General features: G+C 40.4%; 2 protein-coding genes across 2 annotated transcripts; one reads left to right on the forward strand and one right to left on the reverse strand.

Annotated features, from left to right (window-relative positions):
* The first annotated feature begins 16,307 nt into the window (after positions 1–16,307).
* On the forward strand, positions 16,308–18,838 carry LOC133804064 (cytokinin riboside 5'-monophosphate phosphoribohydrolase LOG1-like). Its single transcript, XM_062242213.1, has 7 exons — positions 16,308–16,683; positions 17,098–17,195; positions 17,331–17,361; positions 17,487–17,586; positions 17,818–17,888; positions 18,020–18,163; positions 18,373–18,838. The coding sequence occupies exons 1-7, from the start codon at positions 16,543–16,545 to the stop codon at positions 18,466–18,468; spliced, it is 681 nt and encodes a 226-aa protein (XP_062098197.1). The 5' UTR covers positions 16,308–16,542; the 3' UTR covers positions 18,469–18,838.
* Positions 18,839–21,806: 2,968 nt separating this feature from the next.
* Positions 21,807–25,194, reverse strand: LOC133803279 (endoglucanase 10). The gene is made up of 6 exons (XM_062241253.1): positions 24,749–25,194; positions 24,334–24,617; positions 23,644–24,081; positions 23,211–23,352; positions 22,546–22,712; positions 21,807–22,452 (listed from the first exon to the last, which is right to left on the reverse strand). Exons 1-6 carry the CDS (start codon positions 24,960–24,962, stop codon positions 22,120–22,122), a joined length of 1,578 nt encoding a protein of 525 aa, XP_062097237.1. The 5' UTR covers positions 24,963–25,194; the 3' UTR covers positions 21,807–22,119.
* Between the last annotated feature and the right edge of the window lie 1,475 nt (positions 25,195–26,669).

Here is a 26,669-nt window from a genome sequence, read left to right on the forward strand (position 1 = left end):
TTAGCATTTAAATAATCAAATTGGGTGGACCCATCATGGAGGGTTGTTGATATTTCACCACCAACAAGACTCACATTAGACACAGAATCTACTTTTGCTTCCCCAACTTCATAACATCTGCGTTGAAAGGAAATCCACCCAACTTGTAGACAACAACCTCATTATCATTTGGCTTCAAATTTCTCAACATCAACTACAAAATAACAACAAAAAAACATAGAAACATTAAAATGTAATAGGCAGACAATACTAAAACAACAGTAAACTAACATATAAACAACATAAAACTATACATTCTTAGCTAGAATATAAAAAACAGTAACCTTCAACAATCTCATAACAGGAGTACTAGAACAACTCCACCTAGCAATCCTCAGAATAGTTTCGAAAACCAATTTGCAGTACTTCCCAACCATATAGTGGCAACACTCATAAAACCAGACTTGAAACACATGTGGGCAACCAACCAATGTATAATAAGGCTTAACTTTCTTCTCCTCATTTGAATTTTGTACAACATTGTACCAACTATCTAATTTACCCTTCAAAGACATAATGGCTTCATCAAAAGATTTCTTTCCCCATGCATACTCACTATAACGACCACTATCAACAACATCTAAATCTTCACGCATAACTTGCTTTTCCTTCCTAGAACTAAGTAGAAACAATTGCACAAAATACAGAACAGCCAACTTTACAACAGCTTCATCATCATCACCCCAACGCTTAGCCCTAAAACACTCACGAATAGATTGCTTAGAAATCTTATCACAACCTGACCAATATTTATCCAAAATTTATTTGACTCTTGTTTGAAATTCAAATTATTGCATTCCCCTTCACAATCTAAACCATAAATCAAAACAAACTCTTCAATACTAAACCTCAACCTAATACCACTAACCATAACCCATAGCTCATACTCATTTGGCTGCTTAATTTCCCTCAATAGCAGTCCATGCATTAATTGAAGCTAAGGATTAAATGCATGAAGATTCAAGAAACTACCAAAACAAGTTTCAAAAAACATTTCTTTTTGTTTATCAGACAAATAGTTACTAAGGTCCTTAATAACCTGATAAGTACAACAAGATACAACTTGGGCGGTAAAATAATGCTTCGGGTTGATTAAGTAATGTCAATCCTACAAAAAAAATATATAAAAAAATTAAATTAACAAAAATAGTAATGAAACAACCATAAAACAACAAAACAAACATAACATAAACAACAACAGATATCAAAACAAAACCAAAAAAACAATAATAAAATAACACCAAAACAACCACACAACAACAAAAACAAACAGTAAAGTTAGAAACAACAACAATAAAACAGAATCAAAAATAAAAAATAAGCGCCGAAAACAAATTACTAAAACTATAAATTAACCTAATAACTTATAATGCAATTTCAAACAAACACATTATCTTCATTCAACTGTAAATCACGATCCAACACAATAAAATTTGAAAAAAATGTAAACAGAACAACAATAATAACACAACCAAACAACATGATGATATAAGAAACATTAAAATTTGGCAAATTACTAAAACTTACAATAAACATTCAAACAAACATTACAACAAACAAATTCGGTACATTCAATAGGCAAAATGATAAAAAAAACATGCAGAACCCTAAAAACCAACATCAAAACAATACAATGCAAACAACATGCAAACTTTAACAACAAATTCCTTCTGATCATTCCCACAACTTTGCTTGATTTCACCTTTTTCGCCTTCCTCTTTTCAACAACATCAGAAACCAACTTCCATTTCTGAGATTGGGAATTCGATGACTCGGCTTTGAGCGAGTTATGAGAGCTTGGTTTCTCTTCAATCCGCTTCACAGAAGCTTTCTTCCCAATCAACAAAGTTTGTTTAGAAATCTTTGGAGACTTTGGAATTTTTTTAACAGAAGGAGAAGGAGTAGAAGATGTCGATTGTAAGATAGCCATAGATGACAGATAATGTTACATATAACAACAACAAAAACATGGGCTTAAATGCTTCAATAACCGTTAAGAACACAATTTTTAGGGGAAAAATGAAGAGACTAGTGTGATTGTGGAGCAAAAAAAAAGCAATGGAGAGAAGAGTGTGTATTGTGAAGAGTGGAAAGAGCGAGAAATTGTCAGAAAAAAATTCAAAAAAATTAAATAAACTTAATCAATACAAATTACACGGAAGAGGCAAGAGTAGTATTTTTGTAATAAAAAAAAACACATAAGGTAAACATAAAAAACATGACTAGTACAAAAGTTATTATTGCTGTGTAGAAGTAAAAAAGTTAATATTGTGATAATTTTGGCACTTTATGTAAAATTTCATTTATATAAATTGCCATAATTTATGTACTGTAGAAACTAAGTTGTATTGTCCACATTATTTATGTACTTTGTGGATACTATTTATAAATCAGTGATTTTTTTTAGAAGGCAAGATTTCATAGGTTAAGAGGCAAATCCTCAATTACCCAATGGGTATTACAAACAATAATTCACATGCAGCGATAATGACGCAGACTCATCTCGAGTATAAAGCATCTCAAAGTAAACATTTTGGCAAAGAAATGAGTCACAAGATCCCTAAACAGAAATCAAATGATAAGGATCACAAGAATTTCCAACCATCATGGCAAAGCGATGGAACTCATACTATCAAAAGATAATGGGACAAAACACCACCAAACATATTGCTTTACACTCACCCACACCACGGGGTATTATTAACTGAAAATAAAATAAAACACCAAAACAAACAAACAAAAAAACAAAACAAAAACAAAAAGGCAGCCCCATAACAGCACCTGATCCAGAAGAGCAGCACAATCACGAGTATAACTACCTCTTCCCGAGCCCATCCACCAACATACCCATAAGTGGATTGCAAGTACAAACAACAGATCTGGTTGACCCACATGCCAAATGGAGCCCCACCCCCATGACCGCACATCACCAGGGAAGGAAACCCCTATAGATCTGAGCCCGTTCGGACCGTTCCCACCAAGCTCGACCCCTCTCAATGCAGGAGAAGAGAAAGAAACAATGTGTGGCACCCACCCTACCACCACCGGGCACTACCGAGACTACCATCATCGAACCGCCCCTCTCGACTAAGGAAAATCAAGACGCACGGCCAAGGCCAACATCCACCCTAGTCGAGAGAAGAGGGGAAAAATGCACAGTCTACGCCCTAAATATCCACGAGTTATAAGCGAGCTGGAAAAGGGCATAATTCAATCTGCCACGTGTAAACCGTCCACCCGGAGCTACTGTTACAAGTCTCCACCTCTTTAGCCCGAGCTGATCAAAGAGTTGGCAGTATATTCGAAGGCAACAGGTCAGCAGTATGGATATCACGAGTTGGCGCTACATCAAGCTCCAGGTGCAACATAGATCTAACACTCGAATCCTTGTTAAGGCTACCACGCAATGTAAATGTGCACATATCAGACATCACGTGTCTATTCCATTCCTGAATTCTCAGACACGTTGCATAAACGTGCGTGTTCAGGCACCCCACGACTGGTTTGGGCCATGCAGCCCATTATCTCCCCTAACCTATTGATTAGACAGCACCTCATTGTCAGGTTTTAGGAATTAATCATAAGTGTCACAGAGATGACATGATGAGTAAGAAGGTCACGGGATGACCCCCTTTACCAACACCCAGATATCCTCTCCCTATAAATACCGAGACCCTGGGCGTTGCAAAGGGTTGGCATTTTTATTGTAAAGAAACACTCTGTAAGGAATACTCGAGAGATATCAATAATATTGACTGGTGGACTAGAAGGCTTTTAACCTTCGAACCACCCAAAAAGGAAAGGAGTGATAACCTACCCATTTGTCAGTTTAGAATTAAGTTATCTTCATATTACAGTTCACTTTTTAGCACTAATCTGTCCCGTTTATTCGTATAATTATCTATTGCCGAAGAACCGCGTCAATAGTTTGGTGCTTTCATTGAGAGGATTTAGATTGGTGCTACCGCAGAAACTTGACCATGGTGGTTACTCGTTCGAGGCATGGTAATGAAGCGGATCAACATGATGGGTAGGAGGCCCACCATGCCGCCATATCCGATGAACAAAACCCTGAGGTTCAGCAACGACCAGGAAAGCAGCCAATGGGCCAGGTTGACACCGGAAGTTCGGCACCCCGGCCGCCAAATCTGAACCTGGATTTCTACACGGCGATAGAGATGGAGAACACACAGTTGAGAAGTTAGTTGTCGAAAGCAAACAAGCAAATCGAAGAGGTCTTGGCCCGGTTACCCCCTCTTACAACCGACGCTAACGTCGGAAAGAGGCATAGTGGGACTCATAGGTCCTGCCGGGATAACCGGTCCAGGCCCAGCCAGTCAATCAGAACCTCAACTCCGAGTTCTACTCCCACGTCACACCACCACCAGGAAACTGTGTTTGAGGAGTTTCCTAGGGCCGATCAGCAATTCAGCTAATCGGTCCGAACCTCAACTCCTAGCTCGATGACACCCTCGAACGCACCCAGAAGAGCCCGAGGCAGCTCGCGGAGGAGATCTAGGGAGGGCTCGTGAAGACAGCTTGCTCCGGCCAGCCGTCTTGCACCACGGTCAGACCGCCGAGCGCAGGACATGGGGAATGGTGGAGTGGAGCGGCCGCGACCTAGCTTGATCCGTCCAGACGGGACTAGGATCGCGTCACCAGTTAGGCATCCCCCGTCGCCCATAAGATACCCATCTCCTCCTCGTCCAGTCTGGGACATTCTGGCTCATGGGAGCAGCAGGAGAAATCCTCCTTCCGTCGGTCCTTCCCGTCGCAGCCGAGCGCACGGGGAAATCCTTGATCCTCACCCTTAGCAGCGGGCTCTGAGTTTTTCAAACGGGAGTTACTGAACCAGGAGTCATTGAAGTGGCATGTCCGATGAAGACCTGCGCCATCATTTGAGTTCGGCTCAAAGCCCTCGGGCCGCCCCGAGGGTCGACCTTCGAGATCGCCTCAACTCATAGAGAGGAGATCCGACTAGAAATGGTAGTCATGCTCACTGAGGGGAGGGTTTGTCGGAAGTACGTGACAGTGGGAACGTCCCACCTAACCAAGCTCAAGCTTGGAGGGACAATAACCCACCTAACGCTTACAATGGAACTGGAGCTATTGAACAGCCCCAAAACAACCAAGGAAGTAAGGACCAAACCCTAGAGCGTCTAGCTCAGATGGAGGAGTTAATGAAGAAGCTCTTATCGGAAAAGGAAAAAGATGAGTACGACTCGAGGGATGAACTCGAGCTCTTCTCCCCCAGCATAGTGGCCACGGCGTATCCACCTGGTTTCCGTATGCCCCACTTGTCCAAGTTCGATGGAGACGGAGACTCGTCGGATCATTTGGGTATGTTCAACACCCTAATGATGGCCCATAACATCGGCCCCAAGCTAAGGTGTTTGATATTTCCTTCCACCTTAACTAGGCCGGCCAGGCAATGGTTCAAGCCGAATAAAAAGCAGTCCATTAGCTCGTGGAAGACCTTTTCTGCTGACTTCAAGAGGGCATTCCGAGCTTCTCAGGCTGCCCGCATCAAAGCCGCCACCCTGGCAAACATGAAGCAGCAACCCGAGGAACCTTTGAAAGCTTACCTGAGCAGGTTCGCAAATGTCGCAGCTCGAGCTGGGACGTGGACGATAGTTCCAAGCTTATGGCCTTGAGGACTGGAATCCTCATTGGAGGCGGACTATGGAAAGAGATACAGAGAAAAGGTGTCGGCACCGTACACGAATTCCTAAACAAGACACAGGGATGGATAAACCTGGAAGAGGCGCGAGCATCGGTCACGGGAACCAGCCAAGCCCCTGATCATCCCGTTGGAGTGGGAACGGATGTCATGAAAATGACTCAAACTGTTACACATAATAACCAATTAGGAGGAGGCAAGAGAAAAAGGAGCAGCAAGGGCGGCCAGCACTGCCCGAAGAAGAACAAGCCCGTGGAAAAATTTAAGCCAGTCTACACCACTTACACCGAGCTCAAAAACACTAGGGAGAACATTTTCCTAGCAAACTCTGCCCGCCTTCCCAGGAAAAAACCGGAGCCTTTGAAGCACTAGAAGGCCAAGAGGGACCCCTCCAAGTTTTGTCGATTCCACAACGACATTGACCACAACACTGACGATTGTAGGCATTTGAAGGATGAGATCGAGACTCTCATTAGAGCCGGACCCTTGGCTCAGTATGCGCGGAATAGAGTTCCCGCTGGTCAACCGACTCTAGAAGCTCCGGTAAGTCAGCCCGGGCCCCGGATAAATCAGGACACCCCTCCTCCTATGATAGGAGGAGAGATATCCACGATCTCCGGAGGCCCCCATCTGGCCGGCACGAGCAGGGGTGCCCAGAAGAGATATGTCAATGAGTTGAAGGCTCATAATGGAGTGGAGTTCGTCCCAGAGCAGCATCTACCCAAATAGCAACGACTGGAGAGGCCACCAATCATATTCACCGAGGAGGATGCTAGTCACGTCCAATTCCCCCATAATGATCCACTAGTCATAACTGCCCAACTCGCCAATCGGAGAGTTAGGAGAATACTAGTCGATAATGGGAGTTCGGTGAACCTGTTGTTCCGATCTACGCTGGAAAAGATGGGTTTATCTGTCACCGAATTGAGGGCCACCTCCATGATGTTGTATGGATTTTCCGGAGAAGGGTCGGCAGCAATAGGAACAATCGAGCTGGTGATTACCTTGGGAGAGGGACCCCGGACTGTCTCTAAACTCCTCGAATTTGTGGTCATCGATTGTCCCACCGCATACAACGTTATTCTGGGCCGACCTACGTTGATAGCATTTGAAGCCATAACCTCCATCCGCCACCTCGCAATAAAATTCCCCTCTTCCACGGGGATATGCACGGTCCGAGGTGATCAGCTCGCTGCCAGGGAATGCTATAGCATTTCCATGAAAGGAAAGTCACGACCCAGGCAGCAGACGATGAACATCCAGGGAGGGAATGAGGAATCTCAGGAAATAGTACCTATTCCTGAGATAGAAAAACCTCAAAATTCCAGGGGGAGAGTATTATCTTAAATAATGAAAATCGCCCCAGAATAGGCGAGGATAGATCCGAGCTCCAGGCCATTGAAGAGCTCAAGGAGGTGAATATTGACCCACAAGACCCCTCGAAGGTGGTAAAGCTCGGGAAAACCCTGTGTAGTGAAAGGAAGGCGGAGCTGATTAGGTTTCTACAAGAAAATCTAGATGTGTTCGCCTGGTCTCATGGAGACATGGTAGGGATCAGCCCGGGCGTCATCATGCACACCCTCCACTTGGATAAGAACGTGCCTGCAAAGTCCCAGAAACAAAGGCGCCTGGGCACGACCTGAGCTGAGGCCCTAGAGGAGGAAGTAGTCCGACTCTTAAAGTGCGGCTTTATCCGCGAGGAAAAGTACCCGATCTGGGTCTCCAATCCTGTTTTGGTCCCGAAGCCCAACGGGAAGTGGCAGACCTGCATCGACTTTTCCGATCTAAACAAAGCCTACCCCAAAGATTGCTTCCCTTTGCCAAGGATTGACCAATTGGTAGATGCCACGGCAGGGCACGAGCTCATATCTTTTATGGATGCGTACTCAGGCTATAACCAAATTTCCATGAATCCAGTGGACTAGGAACACACTTCATGACCCCAACTAACGTTTATTGTTACAAGGTCATGCCTTTCGGGCTGAAAAACGCAGGGGCTACATACCAGAGGTTGGTAAATAGGATGTTTACCAATCAGATCAGGAAAAATATGGAAGTGTATGTCGACGACATGTTGGTCAAGTCAAAAACTGCCGATAATCATGTCTCCGATTTGAAGGAATGCTTTAAGATTTTAAGAGAATACGGCATAAGGCTAAACCCCCAAAAGTGTACTTTTGGGGTTGCGTCAGGAAAATTCCTGGGTTTCATTGTCAATACCAGAGGAATAGAGGCGAACTCCGATAAGATCAGGTCGTTACTCAAGATGCCCTCACCCTGGTCGCGAAAAGACGTTCAAATTCTGACAGGAAGGGTGGCAGCCCTTAATCGGTTTATTTCCAAATCTACCGACAAGTGTTTGCCATTCTACAACCTGCTCTGGGGAAATAAAAAATTCGAGTGGACCAAAGAGTGCGAACATGCCTTCCTCGACTTGAAAGCACATTTAGCCAAGCCGCTCGTATTGTCCAAACCAACAGCATGAGAACCTCTTTTCCTTTACCTAGCTGTCACGGAAGATTCGGCTAGCGTCGTACTGGTCCGAGAAGAAGACCGGTCTCAAAAGCCAGTCTATTACATCAGCAAGAGGCTTCTCAGAGCTGAATCTTGATACCCGTTAATGGAAAATATCTCCTTCTGCCTTATTATGGCCTCTCGAAAGCTCAGACCGTATTTCCAGTCCCATTCAATACACATCATAACCGATCAGCCTTTAAGGCAGGTTTTGCAGAAACCTGAAGCATCGGGACGTCTGTTGAAATGGGCTATCGAGCTCAACCAATTTGAGATACTGTACGCGCCGCGAACTGCTATAAAAATCCAAGCCCTGGCTGATTTTGTGGGAGAATGCACAGGATTCCGAGAAGGCCCAGTGGAAGAACCAGCTCGATCCTCATGGAAAGTCTTCGTAGATGGCTCGTCTAACGAGAACGACTCTGGGGGCTGGAATCATATTGATATCCCCAGAGGGACATCGATTCCACTATGCGTTGCGATTCGAATTCAAATCGTCCAACAACGAGGCCGAATACAAAGCTTTATTAGCTGGGCTAAGGGTGGCCCGGGAGCTGAAGGCTAGCTCCGTCCAGTGCTACAGCGATTCCCAGCTCGTGGTAAACCAAGTATTAGGAGAATACCAAGCATGGGGAACCAAGATGGCTACTTACCTGGCCAAGGTAAAGAAAGAGTTATCCGCCTTTGAGCACGGCTTAATCGAGCAGATACCTCGGGAGCAAAATGCTAACGCTGACGCCCTGGCAAAGCTCGCCACCTCCGGGAAGGTAGAAACTTTGGGGATGGTGCCGGTAGAGTTCTTGGAAAGACCAAGGATAGAGGAAATCGGGGCAGAGGTCGAGATGATCGACACTAGACCGACCTGGATGACTCTCATCCTAGAGTACCTCACAACAGGGAAGTTACTCGAGGAGCGGAATAGCGCAAAGAGGGTACTTTACCAGGCTCCGAGGTATGTAATGATAGACGGGATATTGTACTGGCGTGGCCTCTCTTTACCTCTTCTGCGGTGTGTTCTTCCAGGCGAGGCGAAGACCATTTTGCAAGAGGTGCATGAGGGCTTTTGCGGAGATCACGCTAGGGGGCAAAACCTGGCTTTGAAGATATTGAGGCAAGGGTATTATTGTCCCACTCTGTCAAAGGACTCGATTTCCTACGTCCGAAAGTGTAACAAGTGTCAGAGATTCGCCACATTTTCCCGAGCTCCTCCAGTCGAGCTAAAGATGATCTCGTTCCCATGGCCGTTTGCGGTCTGGGGGATTGACTTAGTTGGTGCCCTTCCCACAGGAAAAGGAGGAGTTCGCTACGCGGTGGTGGCTGTCGATTACTTCACAAAGTGGGCAGAAGCAGATCCCCTGGCAACGATCACTTCAAATAGGGTCCTCGACTTCGTGGTCAAGAATATTGTCTGCCGATTCGGACTGCCAAAGAAGATCGTGTCGGATAATGGAACACAGTTCGATAGCGATCTCTTCACCGAATTCTGCGAGAGCCACGACATAGTTAAAAGCTTCTCCTCCGTGGCCTATCCCCAGGCCAATGGGTAGGTCGAGGCTGTCAACAAGACGCTAAAAGCAAGCCTTAAGAAGAGGCTGGATGAAACCAAGGGAGTTTGGCCCGAATAGCTCCCCCAGGTACTGTGGGCATACCGAACCTCGCACCGAACTTCGACGGGTCACACTCCTTTCTCCCTGGCTTTCGGGAGTGAGGTTGTCCTTCCTGTCGAAGTAAAGGTAGCCTCGCATAGAGTCCAGACATTTGACCAAGACCGGAACGATGAATTGCTCTGTGCGTCCCTCGACCTAATTGCCGAAAAACGAGAAGCTTCACAGCTGTAGCTCGCGCATTATCAATAGAAGATCACTCGTTATTTCAACTCAAAGGTCAAGAAATGCATCTTTAGCGTAGGTGACCTGGTACTCAGAATAGTCTTCTTAGCCGGTAAGGATCCCAAGGACGGAGTGTTGGGACCAAACTGGGAAGGGCCCTATCAAATAACGGAGGTCGTGAAAGAAGGAACCTTTAAGCTAGCTCGGCTTAATGGAGAAGTGGTCCCACAGACTTGGAACGCTATATATCTGAAGAAATATTATCAGTAATACTTTTGTAAGGCTTAATTAGAAAAGGCACCTTTGTTTATTAAATAATGAGGGATAGTATTTCGTTTTATCGTATATGTTTGTGGATGTAATGTTAAAAAAACACGTTTCAAGTAACCACGAAAGGTCCTTTCCTGGTTACTTGGGGAGCATATATCCCGGATACAACCAGGTCCTAAACTTAGAAGTTGATTCAAATTGATTAATCGATGTTTTTCTTAAAAAGCACGAGATATCAATAAAGAATTAACGTGAACTAAGTTTTTCAAAATCAATGTCCTGGATGCAACCAAGACCTAAACTTAGAAGTTTATTCAAATTGATTAGTCGATGTTTTTCTTAAAAAGCACGAGATATCAATAAAGAATTAACGCGAACTAAGTTTTTCAAAATCAATGTCCTGGATGCAACCAGACCATAAACTTAGAAGTTGATTCAAATTGATTAATCAGTGTTTTTCTTAAAAAGCATGAGATATCAATAAAGAATTAACGCGAACTAAGTTTTTAAAATCAATGTCCTGGATGCGACCAAGTCCTAAAACTTAGAAGTTGGTTTAAATTGATTGATCTGTGTTTTTCTTAAAAACCACGAGATATCAATAAAAAAATTAACGCGAACTAAGTTTTTAAAGTCAACGTCCTGGATACAACCAGGTCCTAAAACTTAGAAGTTGGTTTAAATTGATTGATCAATGTTTTTCTTAAAAAGCACGAGATATCAATAAAAAATTAACGCGAACTAAGTTTTTAAAGTTAATGTCCTGGATACGACCAGGTCCCAAAACTTAGAAGTTGGTCTAAACTGATCGATCGATGTTTTTCTTAAAAAGCACGAGATATCAATAAAAATACTAACAGAAACTAAGTTCTTACCAAATGTGTTGAAAATGAATAACAATAAAGGTAAAAAATAGATTAAAGTGAAATCTGGGGAAACCAATTGTCTCGAGGAGAAAAAACCTCGTGGTAAAAGATTACAAATAAAAAAAATAAAAAATAAAAAGAGAAGGATCAAAAGTCCTAGGCCCCCCCAGGCCGCTCCGAAGAAGTCACCCCTTCGGCATCCTGATCGCCTACAGCGGAAGTCTCCCCAGTCTCAGAGGGCGCCTCCTGTTGAAGTCGAGCCTGAAACTTCTCGAGGAAGGGCTCCCACACCTCCGGCGCTAGGAAGGAAAAATTGCCATCCTGGTTGAAGACCCAACAATGATAAAGCATGGCTTCCATGGAGGAGCTGTAAGATTCCCTCTCTGCCACAAGGGCGGCCTTGGCCTCCTCAAGCTCGACCTTCGTGGCATCCAAGGCGACCTGTGTAGCCTCGGCCTCCAGTAGCTTAGCCCAGTTTGCCTTCAGATCAGCCTGCGCAGCGACCAAGGTGGCCTGCGTGACCTTCTTGCTTTCCTTGGCAGTCGTCAGGGCAGCCTTGGCATCTCGCTCTTGTTGTTGTGCAGACGCGAGAGCAGCCTAAGCAGTCTGGAACTCGCCCCTGATCTCTTCAAACCTGGCCCTAGACCGAGCTATGCTTCGGTGTAGAGCCAAAGCCGCCTGCAAGGTCAAAAGATAATAAGACATGTGCTACAGAAAAAAAAAAACAAAGAGAACCATTGATTAAGTAAACTTACCGTGAGGGTCATCCCCAGTGAAGACTCCATAACGTTCTCGAGGCTCCTCGTCTCAATCTCCCACAAGTCCCTTGGGGTGGCATTGTAGTAATGATCCACCGTATAGCTCGCGGTTTCGTAAATCGTCCCTCGAAAGGCCTCGGGGATTTTCTCCAGGGCCCGAGTGTTGACCGGGATGCGCATAGTGGGAGTCGGAGCTGGCAAGGTCCCAGTTGGTACCTCCAGCTCCCGAGTAGGGACCTGAGGTCGCGGAGGAGGGGGGGCATCTTCCCTGCGGCAGGAGGGACCTGGCCCCTCCCCTTGGCGGGAGACTTTGAGGTGGTCCCGGGAGGGGGAGTTTTCTTGGTCAGTCAGGGCTTCTTTACCAATGGCCCAGACGACCCGGAGGGAGGATTCCCCCCCTGGAAAATGGATCGCAGGACGTTGTCCCCGGGCTGTGCCATTTCCTCGCCTGAAACAAAGACAAGGAAGCATTAGTATACATGTAAAAATACTTGATCACAAAAAATCTAAGAATGTATTGAAAAGGTCCTACCCTCCGAGCTAGAGGAGGAATCTATCGCCACAACCTCCGGCCGTGGAGCTTCTACAGGGGAATCTAAGGTTATAACTTCACGAATGAGAGGGGGCTCTGGGTCCGGATCCGCCTCAGGACTGGACTCCTCTACATACTGCCTAAGCCCCGGAGCGACTACACCCTCTAGAAGGGAGGGCCACGACCTAAGGTTGGTCTCACACTCCTCAAAAAAGGCTGACCTAAAAGCCAGGGTGTTGTCTACTACTACAGTGCCCCTAGGGCGGCCCATGTCATGGCGCAACACTAGTTGATCAACACACTGAAGTAGAGTTATGTTACGGTCTGGGTCATTTTGATGACAATGTATGAGATGGCTGGGATTAAACCTAGCAAGTCGTAGGTCTGCGGCAGCCCTGTCTAAGTCCTTAAACAAGTATGGGTTACCTTGGCTGGAGGGGCCGGCTACTAACCCGGACTGGATCCGCTCCGCGTCGACCCCCTGGGCAATCTCAAGAGCCCGCTTCCTACGCACGAGAAGCATCTCGTCCTGCTCGTCGTCATCCACAGCACCCCCCTCGGGGATGGGCGCAAGAGCGCGAGTTGCTGGGACGGCCCACGGCCTCCTCAAGGATAGGGTCTGACCTGGAGAAATTAACTTACACGCCAGCATCGTCTCATCAGACACGAGCTGGCGGTAGTCTTTTTCGCTTGATGGGAGCCCTTCCAAGGTCTCATATTGACCCCCGAGGGTCACCAATTTAGTCGTCTTCGCAAAAATAGCTGCACGATGGTATTCAAGTCAATACGCATGGAAAGAAACAAATCAGTGACGATTTTGCGAGCTGAGGATAGAAAGAACTTACGAGGAGGGTTGAAGTAGTGGTGTTCACAGTTGTGAAACCTCGTCGACATAAAAAACTGGTCCTTGAAGTCGTTGGGGTGGCTGGGTAGCTCAATGACTGCAGCAGAGTTGGGAAAACGGGTCAAGTAATAGAACCCGTCACCTCGCCCCCGTTGATCCGGGCTGGCTTTGAGGCAGAAGAAGTAGAGAATGTCCACCGGTGTAGGGACCTCCCATTCTTGCTTCAGGAACAGATACCTCAGCCCCACTAACAAGCGGTAGGAGTTAGGGGGCAGTTGAAAGGGGGCCAGCTTCACGTAGTTCAGAAAGTTTGCGAAGTACTGGTCCAGAGGTAGAAAGGCCCCGACCTTGAGGTGTTCGTTGCTCCAGGCCGCGAACTCCTCGTCGAGCGGTGTGCAGCTCTGCTCGCCCTCGAGGGGAGGTCGGGCAACAAGAGCGCCTGTCCCAATTTTGATGTTATGGGACAGCAGGATCTTGTTGACCTTCCCTTGAGTTGTAACCTTCGAGACTATCCTCTCGGCCTCGAAGAAGGCGTCAGGTCCCACCTCGACCTCTTTCTCCACGGTGGGACCAAAGTGGGGGATCGGGGATTCAGCTACCACCTCTTTCCCCTTGCTGGCATGCTGGGATGACGAGCTGGCGATGATCCTTTTGGGCATGTTCTTCCTGGGTCCCATCTGGTCGCCTAACGAACAAAGATGAAGAAAGTTTAGATAGGCGACCTAAAAATAGGAAAGGGAATCTAGCATGAGAAATGATTTTCATACACGGGCTGAGGTAATCTCAGCCCGCGGTGCGTGAGGCCACACGGTTTTATGAACACGCGCCTGTGTTCCCAACAGGTCCCCGATTACTCAGGATCCATGTGTCAGGAGGGTCAAGATAATGCTTGCCTTGGAGGGAAAGTTTCAAAAAGCAAAACCGCCTTGGAGGGTCAGGATAATGCTACCGAGTTTTGCACCCCAGAAACCTATTGCCTTCCCCTCTCTAAACAAGCATTCCAAAAAGCTACCCAGAAAGGTTACCCCGGAATTATCTTGTCCTATACGTCACATTCCTAAACATATTCTCATATGATCGATACCCCTAGGATAAAAACCTACGCACAAAACACCAGCCAAAAAGAAAAACAACCTACAGTGTGCGACTAAGAAAGAAGTTTACCTAACAAGAGAAACGGAAAGATCTAAATGTACAACAGGCAGAGGACTTACAGTGTTTTTATCGTGTGAAAACCGCAAGAAGCGTAGAAGTCGGAGTCCTGGTGGAGCCTTTAGAACCGGAGTCACGAAGAAACCCTTGTGTCTGGAACGTAGAGACCTCTAGGACGATAACCAGAAGGAGAAAGACTTCTGAGGCTAAAGAAGAGAGAAGATGAGGAAAAAAATTTCAAATAAAGGGTGGCTCATGCAAAAGGTGGCCAACCTTATATATACGTAAAAGGCAAAGGAGCGAGGACCGTTCGATCGCCTTAATGCGAGATACAAGGGTCACAACTCGAAAGACAAAACGACGGCTGAAGATAGGCTAGGCCATTTAATGCGATTCTCGGAAGCCGGACCGTCGCCAACCACGGTGCTCCACGTGTCCGATACCAGCGCAATGGATGGGACATGAAGAGTCGAAAAAGAAACATAAAAGCCCCCGCTGTGGCCACAGATGACGTCAAGTGTCACGAGCAAGGACTTGGGGGGCAAATGTACGCCCTAAATATCCATGAGTTATTAGCGAGTTGGAAAATGGCATAATTCAATCCGCCACGTGTAAACCGTCCACCCAGAGCTGCTGTTACGAGTCTCCACCTCTTTAGCCCGAGCTGATCAAAGAGTTGGCAGTATATTCGAAGGCAATGGGTCAGCAGTATGGATATCATGAGCTGGCGCTACATCAAGCTCGAGGTGCAACATAGATCTGACACTCGAATCCTTGTAAAGGCTACCACGCAATGTAAACGTGCACATATCAGACATCACGTGTCTATTCCATTCCTGAATTCTCGGGCACGTTGCATAAACGTGCGTGTTCAGGCACCCCACAACTGGTTTGGGCCATGCGGCCCATTATCTCCCCTAACCTATTGATTAGACAACACCTCATTGTCAAGTTTTAGGAATTTATCATAAGTGTCACAGAGATGACATGATGGGTAAGAAGGTCACGGATAACCCCCTTTACCAACACCCAGATATCCTCTCCCTATAAATACCGAGACTCTGGGCATTGCAAAGGGTTTGCGTTTTTATTGTAAAGAAACACTCTGTAAGGAATATTTGAGAGATATCAATAATATTGACTAGTGGACTAGAAAGATTTTAACCTTCGAACCACCCAAAAAGGAAATGAGTGATAACCTACCCATTCGTCAGTTTAGAATTAAATTATCTTCATATTACAGTTCACTTTTTAGCACTAATCTGTCTCGTTTATTCGTATAATTATCTATTGCCGAAGAACCACGTCAACACACAGTAAACCAGGGGTTCTAGGGCCGCCGGCGCACCACTCTTACAAGAGAGATCAGTGAAATTATGTAATACTAGTTATTTTATTACTTATTATTACTATTATTATTATTAGTGAAATAAAACCAATAGTGTTAGTTACTTCTTGCCCCCACCAAAAAAGAAGAAGTCTGCATTTCTATGGAAATAAATTAATATGAAGGTAAAGTTTTTAAAGGAAACTGATTGATAGGAATAGATAGAAGATGGGTTCTTCCCTAGATAAGTTTCTTTTATTTTTTTTCATGTTTAGTTTTATTTGGGAGGGTTTAAAATTTAAAATGAAATTAGTATAAAAACTTGGTTCCAAAAATCAAGGACAAAATTAATGTCGTAATCAAACGTGAAATTCGTTATTTTAAAAAACTATATATATATATATATATATATCAAAATATCACGAAAGGAGAAATTGAGATGGTACGTACGTGGTGGGGGTGATATAAAAAAGGGAGCCCCTTCACACCATTTAGTCGCATTATTCCTTCTTCATCTTTTGGCATTGGCTTCTCAATTCTCATAGCGATCGCTGACTGTTTGAACTCAACAAACAAACACTCATTCACGTCAATACACAAAACTCTCTTCTTCTCACCTCACCAAAAACCTTTTCCCCTAATCAAAAACAGAGCTACCTACTTTCTCTTGTCCTCCATCTCATTCAAACAATTAATATACATATATATATATATAATAATTCTCAATATATATGGAAAGTAAGGGAGAGCTTTTCCAGCAATGTCAACTTCCCATGACATCAAGATTCACACGAGTCTGTGTTTTTTGCGGGAGCAGTCCTGGCAAGAATCCAAACTATCAGCTTGCAGCTACTGAACTCGGCAAAGAACTGGTATTAATTCATTTTTTCCAAGTCTTTAATTTCCATTTATATATATTTTTCAATGTTAGAGCTCAACCCTTTTCAGTTCTCCATGAACTGATTTTCAACCAATTGGGCACTCAAATTTTTTGTGATACTCTTACACCAGAGTGGTTTTATTGCTATATATATTTAAATATATATATATATAGTACTACTGGTTTGTTGGTTAATTAATTAGTTGGTGATGAATAATCAAGAACAGAGGATTTGTTGATCAAGTAAGATTTTTTGTTTTTTATTTTTTAGTTAAATAATATGTAAATCGAACAGAGGTTTTTTTATGATGGTGTAAATGATTATTTTATTGAGTTTTAATTATGCACGTCTAAGTGTATTTATTAGTTTGCTTAATATTATATTACATTATAAAAATGGTTTCAGGTCGAAAGGAACATTGACTTGGTTTATGGTGGAGGGAGCATTGGTTTGATGGGTCTGGTTTCCCAAGCTGTCTATGAAGGTGGTCGCCACGTGTTGGGGTATGTCTTAACTATCTAAGTAGCTTCATCTCAATCTCTCCTTATTAATCTTTTAACTGTCACTATGCTTAGTTTTTATTTAATTTTTTTTGCTTAATTTGGTATTAACTTTCTTTTTTTGGAATAATTATGCAGAGTAATTCCCAAAACTCTCATGCCAAGAGAGGTGAGAATTTTCTGACATAATTATATAAATATTTATGATTAATTAGCATAATTATATTTACATTATTCAATTGAATAAAAATAAATATAATTAAAGTGGTGTGTGGTTTTATTAAATATTTGCAGATTACAGGAGAGACTGTGGGAGAAGTAAGAGCTGTATCAGGCATGCATCAACGCAAAGCTGAAATGGCTAAACAAGCCGATGCATTTATTGCTCTGCCAGGTAATATATACATATATATATATATATATATTCACGTAAAATTAGTTAATATTAGTACTAATAACAAGTTTTAATTTAAATATTATTATATATGCAACTCATAATTACTTCAAATCAAACACTGTACTAATAAACCAGTAATTATAATAATAATTATTATTATTATTTTAAATCATCACTAATGACAAATCTCTATGATTGTTAAATAATATTGGGGTATTTTGCTTGCAGGTGGGTATGGAACATTGGAAGAGCTTTTGGAAGTTATCACTTGGGCTCAGTTAGGAATCCATGAAAAACCAGTAAGAATTTGAAAACAAAACATAACAATTTTTTTTTTAAATTAATAACAAGAGATTTTTGATGTTTTTGGGATGAACCCAAAAAAAAAAAAAAGGATATATAATTAAAAATGGGTGGTGTTTGGACGCAGGTGGGATTGTTAAACGTAGATGGGTACTACAACTCATTGCTGTCGTTTATAGACAAAGCTGTAGACGAAGGTTTCATAGCCCCAGCTGCCCGTCACATTATTGTGTCTGCCCAAACTGCCCAAGATCTCATGTGCAAACTTGAGGTACATTTTTAAGAGCTCTCTCTCCCACTAATTTTATTCATTGTAACGGAGCTTTCAGTACCTTGTTTGCTGGGCCAATCGTACATTGCCACGTATCAGTTGAGGTGACTTGTTGTCTAGGCACGGCCGTACTGAATGAATGAATCTCACTCTTTTGGGGAGGGACTATGATCTGATCTGAGCCGTTCAATTTTTGTTGTCTTGAACAGGATTATGTTCCTAAGCATTCTGGTGTGGCCCCTAAGCTAAGTTGGGAGATAGAGCAGCAATTGGGATACACTGCAAAGGTTGACATTTCTCGTTGACTTGATCCAATTTGATGAAAGACTAATGATCAACAATCATGACCGTAGATATTATTAGTAAGAAAAAAAAAGATCATGTAGATGTGAGGTCCACTAGAATAGGCAGTGTCACTACTACCACAGTTTGTTTTAGTTGACTGTGGATTAATTATGTTTATTAATTTTGGGATTTTTATATTAATTCTGGCCATTAGAATGATGGTTCGACCTAGATCAACAAGGCCACCGCTTTGCTTAATAGTTTTGTATGTCGGTGAATCACCGCTTATGTATATTTTATTTATTTATTTTTAATATATTTGCATGAATTGATGAGTTGTTATAAGTTGCTTTCAAAAAAAAAAGAAGAAAAATCAAGAAGATTTGATGATGATGATGATTCAAAGTTTCCCATTATATGTACTCACTTTCGCTGATAATTCACAAAATTTTCCAAAAAAGAGAGTAATATTTATGAAACTCAACTACAAACTAACAAGAAAATTCAAATATTTATTAGTTGGTATCTTGTCAATATTAATAGGTTGAGGGCTATAAATTAAAGTTTAAAAAAGAACACATTGACAAGGTTGACAAAAAAGCTATCGCATTACTTGTCAATTTTTTTTTCCCTCTTATAATTATTACGTCAAACAAGAACAAGATAAAGTTAAAAGTTTTACTATGATCATTCATATCCTATGACGGTGAATAATAATTTTTCCTTCTCAAATGTCAAAATATTTATATATTTTGTTTCAAATAGTAATTATTTCATATCTATATTTGATTGGTTTTTCAATTATTATTTATGTATTTAGAGTAAAATCAATTTATGAAAGTTGAATAGTGTTATAATTATTACAAATTAGGAGAGATTTATTGTTGTAATTATTACAAATTAGGAGAGATTTTTTTAGTGTAGATTGAGATTCTAACTTAAAATCAATTAATGTTATGATTTTTTTTAATAAAAGGTTATTGTGTTGTGTATATTATTTTGTATTCTAACGCAATTTTTACGTTTGAGTCTGAAAGTATGTATAGAATAAATGATTTTTAGACGATCAAATATAATATTTGAGATAATTTCACAAAGTCGACTAAAAGAATTTATGAAAATATATTTGAACGTCAGGTCAGGAAATTTATGAGTGTACTCGTTGGCTGACGTTTAGGTCTTAAAGTGTGATATAATAAACAACCTTATACTCAAATAGATTAAATGTGATATTTGAAAAAATCTCATAAGGTTGACTTAGAAAATTTATGGAAATATATTAAGATGTTAAATCGAAAAATTTGTGGGTAATCACATTTCATGGTATTTGTGTCTAAAATATGATATTTGGGATACTCTCCCACAAGATTGATGTAGAAAATTTGTGAGTATACTTGTTATCTGAAACAAGTAAAAGAAATCCAACACAACAAAGTAATATCTCAAATTGAGGTTATAGGTGCAAAACAGAAATTTTAGCTTAAATCATGATACCACGGAAAGAAATAAAAAAGAAGAATAGAAGAGAATATTCAGGGTACTTCACCCTTTTCCTCTCTTTTTCCTTTATTTTTGTAAGAATAATCATATTTTTTTTAAGCAAGAGAGTAAGCTGTTAAAACAGATGATTTTAGAGCACTCCCATCCAGTGAGGTATATTACCAAAATATGTAAAAAAATAGCTAAAACTAAGAAAAATGGGTATCCATTGGATGATGTATTTTACAAATATTTTTAGATAAAGCTACAGTATAAAGCTATATCTAATGTACACTATTCATCCTTCAACCCAATATTATAACATTAAAATATATAAAGATATTATTGATAGTTATAAAATATATTTGAAATGAATAAAAAAATGTGTGAAAATATAATATTTAAATAATATAGAGAAAAAAAATAGAGAATCTGATGTATGGTAAAATGCAAAATTTAGAGGTAAAATAGAAAAATATGTGTTTTGGAGAGGTATTTTAAAAGATGAAGTAAAGCACCGGATGGGAGTGCTCTTAGAATTAATATGAAAAGAACAAATAAATCAAATTTGTAGCAAACAACTTCACTATTTTACAAACAACTCCAATTATATATCACTGATTCCTTTCTTGGTATCATGTATGTATTTTAAGTACAATCAATTTATAGTATTATTGTTAATGTTGATATGCGAATAACAAACATATTTGATATGGAAGAGCCCATTGGGCACATTAAATATCTCCTGATTAATAATATTTTGGGATAAAACTTCAACCCTCCTCTCAAAGATGTAGCCAGTGCCACAACCATCACTATCACTTGTCATATTTTGACAGTTTTCTTCAATTAATTTAGAAGAAGATTGGGTGATACGCAGTGGAAGAACAGAAGTGGGGCTGAGGTGGGCACTGGTTTTATTCCAAGCTACTGCAAAAAGGTACAATTTCACCTGTCCTTGACCGTACCGATAGGACCATTGACAAAATGAATGGAAAAATCGGTGGTGTGGTGTGGCTGTGGCTGTGGTGTGGCTGTGGTGAAGGTGTTTCTTTCATAATAAAAGAAAAAAGAATAGCTTGGTGTGTGCCTATGTATAGATTAGATTCAAGTAACTTAGCTAGGTCCAATGTATGAGTTAAGAACTCACGTGGAAGTGACACATTGAATTTGGGATCTTCTGTTATTGTCACTCTAAGTTGTCCACTATTACTTTGTCGGTCCTAGTTTATACTATATATATTGTTAAGGCATCAACTATTTAATGTCCTTGTTTTTTTTTAAGCAAGTCTCTCATCCACCAGTACCACCACTTCTTTAGGCCAAAAATATGGGAACTCGTACGAGTTACTAGTGTCCCATCAGAGTTACAAGTTTAAGATAACGAACTATACTATACTATACTATATTATACTATACATAACATTATTATCCTTCTTCTTTTACGATGATTTCATGAGATGAAAGAGATATCCAACTATAGTGTTTTTTTTCTCTTTACCCTAGCCAAGGTATACAAATTTAAATGCTAGTGACTGGAGATTTTACTTGGGTGAACAATGGCCATTGATAAAATAATTGACTAAAATGGTCCCGACAAGCTTTTTGTTCTTTCTCAACTTTAATCCAGCGGAGTTAGAAGCTTGACAATGACTTGAAGTGTTTGATAAGATCAATACCCAGAATACCAAGTGTCCAATATTTCGTGGATTTTGCTCTCTCGCTCTCCCCCCTTGATACTAGTTGAACCAAGCAAAACCAATTCATTAAACTAACTAGTATGTGTGTGTGTGTGTGTGTGTTAGTTGAACCTAGCAAAACCAATTCATTAAACTACCTTGTGTGTGTGTGTGCGTATCAGAGCGAGTTATAACCATAGTTAGAAAACTAGGCCAGTGCCATAACTCCAAGCACTTAGTTTCTTCCCAAATATTACATTAATATTCGCTATAAATTTTGGGCAGGAGACGAAAGGGAAGAACAATTTGTCTCATTACAGACTACTGCTAAGAAAGAATTACTCCTGCCCTCTACCAAAACGAGTGATTATAGGAGCTCACAAAAGAGGAAGCAAGAAGCTACCACATAATTCACATGTAAAGCAAACTACTATAGGGCTAAAGCTCTCACAAAACAAATCAACCATACAGATATACAACGCATATTACAGGCATGTTTCACAGTTTAGTAACTCAGGTGAAGGACTGAACTGCTGAGGAGGTGGTGACCAAGCTTGATAGAAGACCAACAATTACAGCACTATTGTATGTGCTTGGCTCAGTCTGCATGGAGTTGTTCCGGGAATCAATAAATGTTTCATTGAGAAAGGGTCCACCAACAAGTGCTCCAACAGCTACATTGGGGTTGGGCTTAGTTGATTCAAGCCACTGGAAACCATCAGTGCATCCGGTCTTTGCGTCAACAGGAATAGAAGCCCCTCTGTGGTGTACAAATTGCGAGAACTTGTCGCCATATCCAACAAGAAAGCTCATTTTCATAGGATTTTCGCCCAAGACATAATCAGCCTAGAGAAAAATGAAATAGATATGGAAAAGTATTAGAAAACACTTCAAAAATATAAAAGGAATATGTTCGTTCGATACAAAGTGAAAGCAAACCTGTGATCTAACGAATTTGCGAATATCTGCTGGTGTGAAAGATCGTCCATCACAGGATATTTTTGCTGTTCGAGTTGTAAGCATATAATCGCTATAAACAGCAGCCAAGAATGCTGAAGCAACAGGGTGCTGTAGAGCGTTCCATTCACTGACCCATATAAGACCACCTGAAGATGAAGACGAAGGTTAAAAGAGGAATCATATAATAGTACTAAACTTCAGTTCAAGGTTAAGTACTTGAGAACGACCAGAGGAAATATGTAAAACCATCCAGTTGTTGAGCTAGATATTCTAAAGTAGAACTGAAAAAATATTATCCTTTTAGTGATGTGCATGTTTTTAAAATGTCTGGGCATCTTGGCTATTTAAAGCTTCCATAAAATAGATTGCCACATTGTATAGGAATATGCATTTGTTAATATATTAAGGAGAATAAAGCACAAAAAATTAGCCATGTTATCCTTCCAACTTCATTATGCATCCTATAATGAATGTGTTGCATCTAAATGTCACCTTCCTATATATTTCTGTTGTCAAATGTAAATCTCTAGCTACTAGCTAATTTGATTGGCTAGCTATCTGCCTGTTTAACTAGTTAGCATGCAAATGGTAGTTGACTTTGTTTACATAATAATCCCAGCATAAACAAGAAAAAAGTATATTACTCCTTGTTCTGCTTTCAGTGGCAGTTGGAGAACGTGGTAAGAGCCCACATATAACAGCCTCAGCAGTCTGTCTGTACTTCAGAAGGCCACCAGTGTTTGAGACACCTTTGGCACCAAAGAAGCTTATCCTAGATAACAAAACCTGCACCAAATTGTGAATTAGTTTAAATTGGCAGCAGAGAAAATCCAGCAGATGTACTTTAGATTAATTATGACGATTTTAAATTCGGACACCAGTACTAAATGCCTTATCAATTAGCAGAATTTTGATATAGAAGGAAAGTTTTTCATGTTTGCAGTGTACTTGAAATAACATCTAGAAAACAGCATGAGGATCCCTTAATCATGACATGACACACATTTATAACAAAACAAGTTATGTTATTTTGATAGTGGCAAGTAAAGTGTTGCTTTGATACAACCGTTCGGTTACCTGGGTTCCTGCAAGCTTGTTATCCCAACTAAACCAGGTCGGACTACCAAAATTAGCAAATTCTTGCCCATTGTCCCCAGTCACATAATCAAGGTATGAATGGTCCCCGGTTGCATGAAAGAGCCAGCTTGCTGCCCACAAGAGCTCGTCCCCAAATCCTGTTGAATTGTAATATGTCTGGACCTCTGGGATGCTTTTACTGTATAAGCCTCTGTACTTATCAGCAAAAGCAAACAATTGCTTGGCATGCTTAAGAAGATTGCTCGAGTATGTTGGGTTGCTCTTCTTGAAAACAAGAGATGCTGAAGCCAAAGCTGCTGCAGTTTCACCTGCAACATCTGATCCCGGAGAGGAGGTATTAACCTGTGTGAGAGGCCTCTTCTCGGCCATGTCTTCAGGCCTTTCCCAACACTTATGGTCTGTTTCAGGATTACCCACCTACACCAAAATTCAAATTGAAAAAATGAAAACAAATTCAACAATTGCTCACTATATCTCTCCATCCCACATCTCAAAATCTCTCCCCCCCACCAAAAAAAAATCACTAGTTTCTAAAAAAAAAAAAAAAAAAATTAAGGAAAAACTAGATTAAAACTCACAACAAGAAATTCCAACACATGCAAGCTGATACAAACTTGGCTGCAATTAAATTTCTTAAAGAACCAATGAGATTAAGTAAAGACTAGAAACCTGGACAATGAGGACATTGTCTGAAATGTGAGCATTAATAAGGTAGTCAGTAATCCACTTCAGTGAGTCTTGAGCTGGCTCCAACTGATTCACTGCATCCATTTGATCACCATACTCGAGAATCGTCCAAGACAAGACAGTGGCAGTAAACGCCATTGGAAAACCAAACTTCATGTGATCTCCGGCGTCGTACATTCCTTTCGTCAGATCCACTTTCGCTTCACTTCCATCTGTTAAACCCGAATCGCCCCTCCATGATATCTTATTGTCTTCCAACTTTCCAGCTGCCAAATCAAATTACCCAAAAACTCATGAACGAAATACCATATACCAAAACAGTAGTGTTATATTTAGTTGCACAAACTATATTATAATGCAAAAAAAAAAAAAAAAGGAAAAGAGATTAAGAGAGTACATTTCTGTACGTCGAAGAATTGCATAGCAATTTTGAGGGCGTCAGCGTAGTCCTTAGAAATTGCACCGGGAGGTCCAGGAACCGGAGCAGCCTCGTCGGAGTTACCTGATTTCTTCTTCTTGATTGCGAATACAATGGCACCCACAATCAGAGCAAGAATCACCAAAACGAGTAACCAACCACACCATCCCTTCGAACCAGACTTTTCCCCCATTTTTCAAAAACTCTATGCTTCAGATCGGGCTCAAACGCATAGCATTCGGCGCAAATGTGAATTTTGAATGGGGAAAAAATAAATGTAAGCTTTCCCGGGAAAAGAAAATATTGGCTCGTATAGATAGATTAACAGCGAATTTTGTGCAATGGAGCAGAAGTGATTTTAGTCTGTTTTCGTGGTTGGTTCTTCTGGAACAGGCATTAACTCTGACGCACACCGACATCGGTAAATTTGGCGCAAGGACATATTCGGGTTTTTCCCACTTTTTTCTGATTTTTTTTACGCATCATTTTCCAGTGAAGTATATTTACAATTTACATGACAATATATATTATGAAGAAGCATTCTTTTTTTTTTTTAAATGTTGAAATATATTACTTTAAATTTTAATTAAGCTTATCAACTACACCCAATTTTAATTAAATTATTATTTTAATTTTTTAGTAAAATTTTCTCATTAAAAAATTATATAATATAAAATTAAGTTCAGTGTATTTTTTTAATCATTTTTTCATAAATTTATGTTTGAGATTATATTAGATATTTGTGGTTTTTTATTTAATCATTTATTTTATCAAGAAAAAATCAAATTTATTATTTAAAATATTTTAATTCCTAAATTTTAATAAATGAGATAAATAATTTATTATATTTTTATTTTTGATAAAAAAAAAGTGTGCAAATCAATACCTAATATAGAAAATATATGAGGTGTAATTCTAAATATTAACGATCTAATTTGGAATTTATGGAATGTAATGTATTTTGTTTAGAGTCTAAATATAATTTCCCTCCTAACACCTCATTTATACTAAATAAAATTAAACTATGAAACTCTAGACTTTATATATATATATATATATCTATAAAAACATATAAATAATATAAATGTTGTAAATCTTTAAGAAAGAAAGAATATATGTAATTGTTATGTTTGAGAGTAATATAAAGATGTGATGAGCAAAAAAAATTGAAACTAAAAAAACATTATAAATAATTTAATTTTTTTCATATACTTTTAGGTGTAAATATAGACATCTTAATGACGAATTTGCCCCTGCTAACACAGGCTGTAAATGAATAGCCAGATCTAGAATTGACCGTGCCTTCTATTCTATGTGTTGAGGGCTGATTTGGGCCGTTGATTAGACGGAACCTAATTGAATTGGACCGTTGAACTGGGCACCGACAGCTGGTGAATGAAAGTGACCTGAGATCTTAAAACCCTCGCACATAGTTGGTGTTCGAGAGTTACATGGGTTTTTATTTTATTTTATTTTTAAAAGATAAATTTTGTTTTATTTCAACAGCCACGCCGCTGGGCCAGGTCAATTTACTAGTTTTATTTATTATTAATAAATAAACAAATGCTAGTTTACGATTAGGAGTGAGTTTGGACACATTTAATATCTAATAATGTAATGTGACATGATGTATTTATGTCTCTAGTGTTATTTAAATTTAATAAAAATAAATAAATTGTTCTGATAAATACAATTACTATTGTTATGACAAAACTTAACTAAATTAACGCCCATAAATCAACAATCACGAACGCCCATTTTGTTGTACTATTTATTAGAATTTATACAATTTTATGATGAATTTTTTATTTTGTTTATTTTAAAAAATATATTTTTAAACTTTGTGTTTTTGTTAAATAGTCCCTGAACATAAATTTAGTTAAAATATTTTCAAAATTAA

Source organism: Humulus lupulus, chromosome X (genome assembly GCF_963169125.1).
Source record: "Humulus lupulus chromosome X, drHumLupu1.1, whole genome shotgun sequence".
Lineage (NCBI taxonomy): Eukaryota > Viridiplantae > Streptophyta > Magnoliopsida > Rosales > Cannabaceae > Humulus > Humulus lupulus.

Excerpts from the sequence above, each read along its gene's own strand:
- LOC133804064 (XM_062242213.1), top strand. The coding sequence starts at position 16,543 with ATGGAAAGTAAGGGAGAGCTTTTCCAGCAATGTCAACTTCCCATGACA. Across the intron at positions 17,196-17,330 it reads GGTGGTCGCCACGTGTTGGG|AGTAATTCCCAAAACTCTCA; the intron begins GTATGTCTTAAC and ends ATAATTATGCAG. Across the intron at positions 17,587-17,817 it reads TGCATTTATTGCTCTGCCAG|GTGGGTATGGAACATTGGAA; the intron begins GTAATATATACA and ends TTTTGCTTGCAG.
- LOC133803279 (XM_062241253.1), bottom strand. The coding sequence starts at position 24,962 with ATGGGGGAAAAGTCTGGTTCGAAGGGATGGTGTGGTTGGTTACTCGTT. Across the intron at positions 23,353-23,643 it reads ACAAGCTTGCAGGAACCCAG|GTTTTGTTATCTAGGATAAG; the intron begins GTAACCGAACGG and ends AATTTGGTGCAG. Across the intron at positions 22,713-23,210 it reads CACTGAAAGCAGAACAAGGA|GTGGTCTTATATGGGTCAGT; the intron begins GTAATATACTTT and ends CTTCATCTTCAG.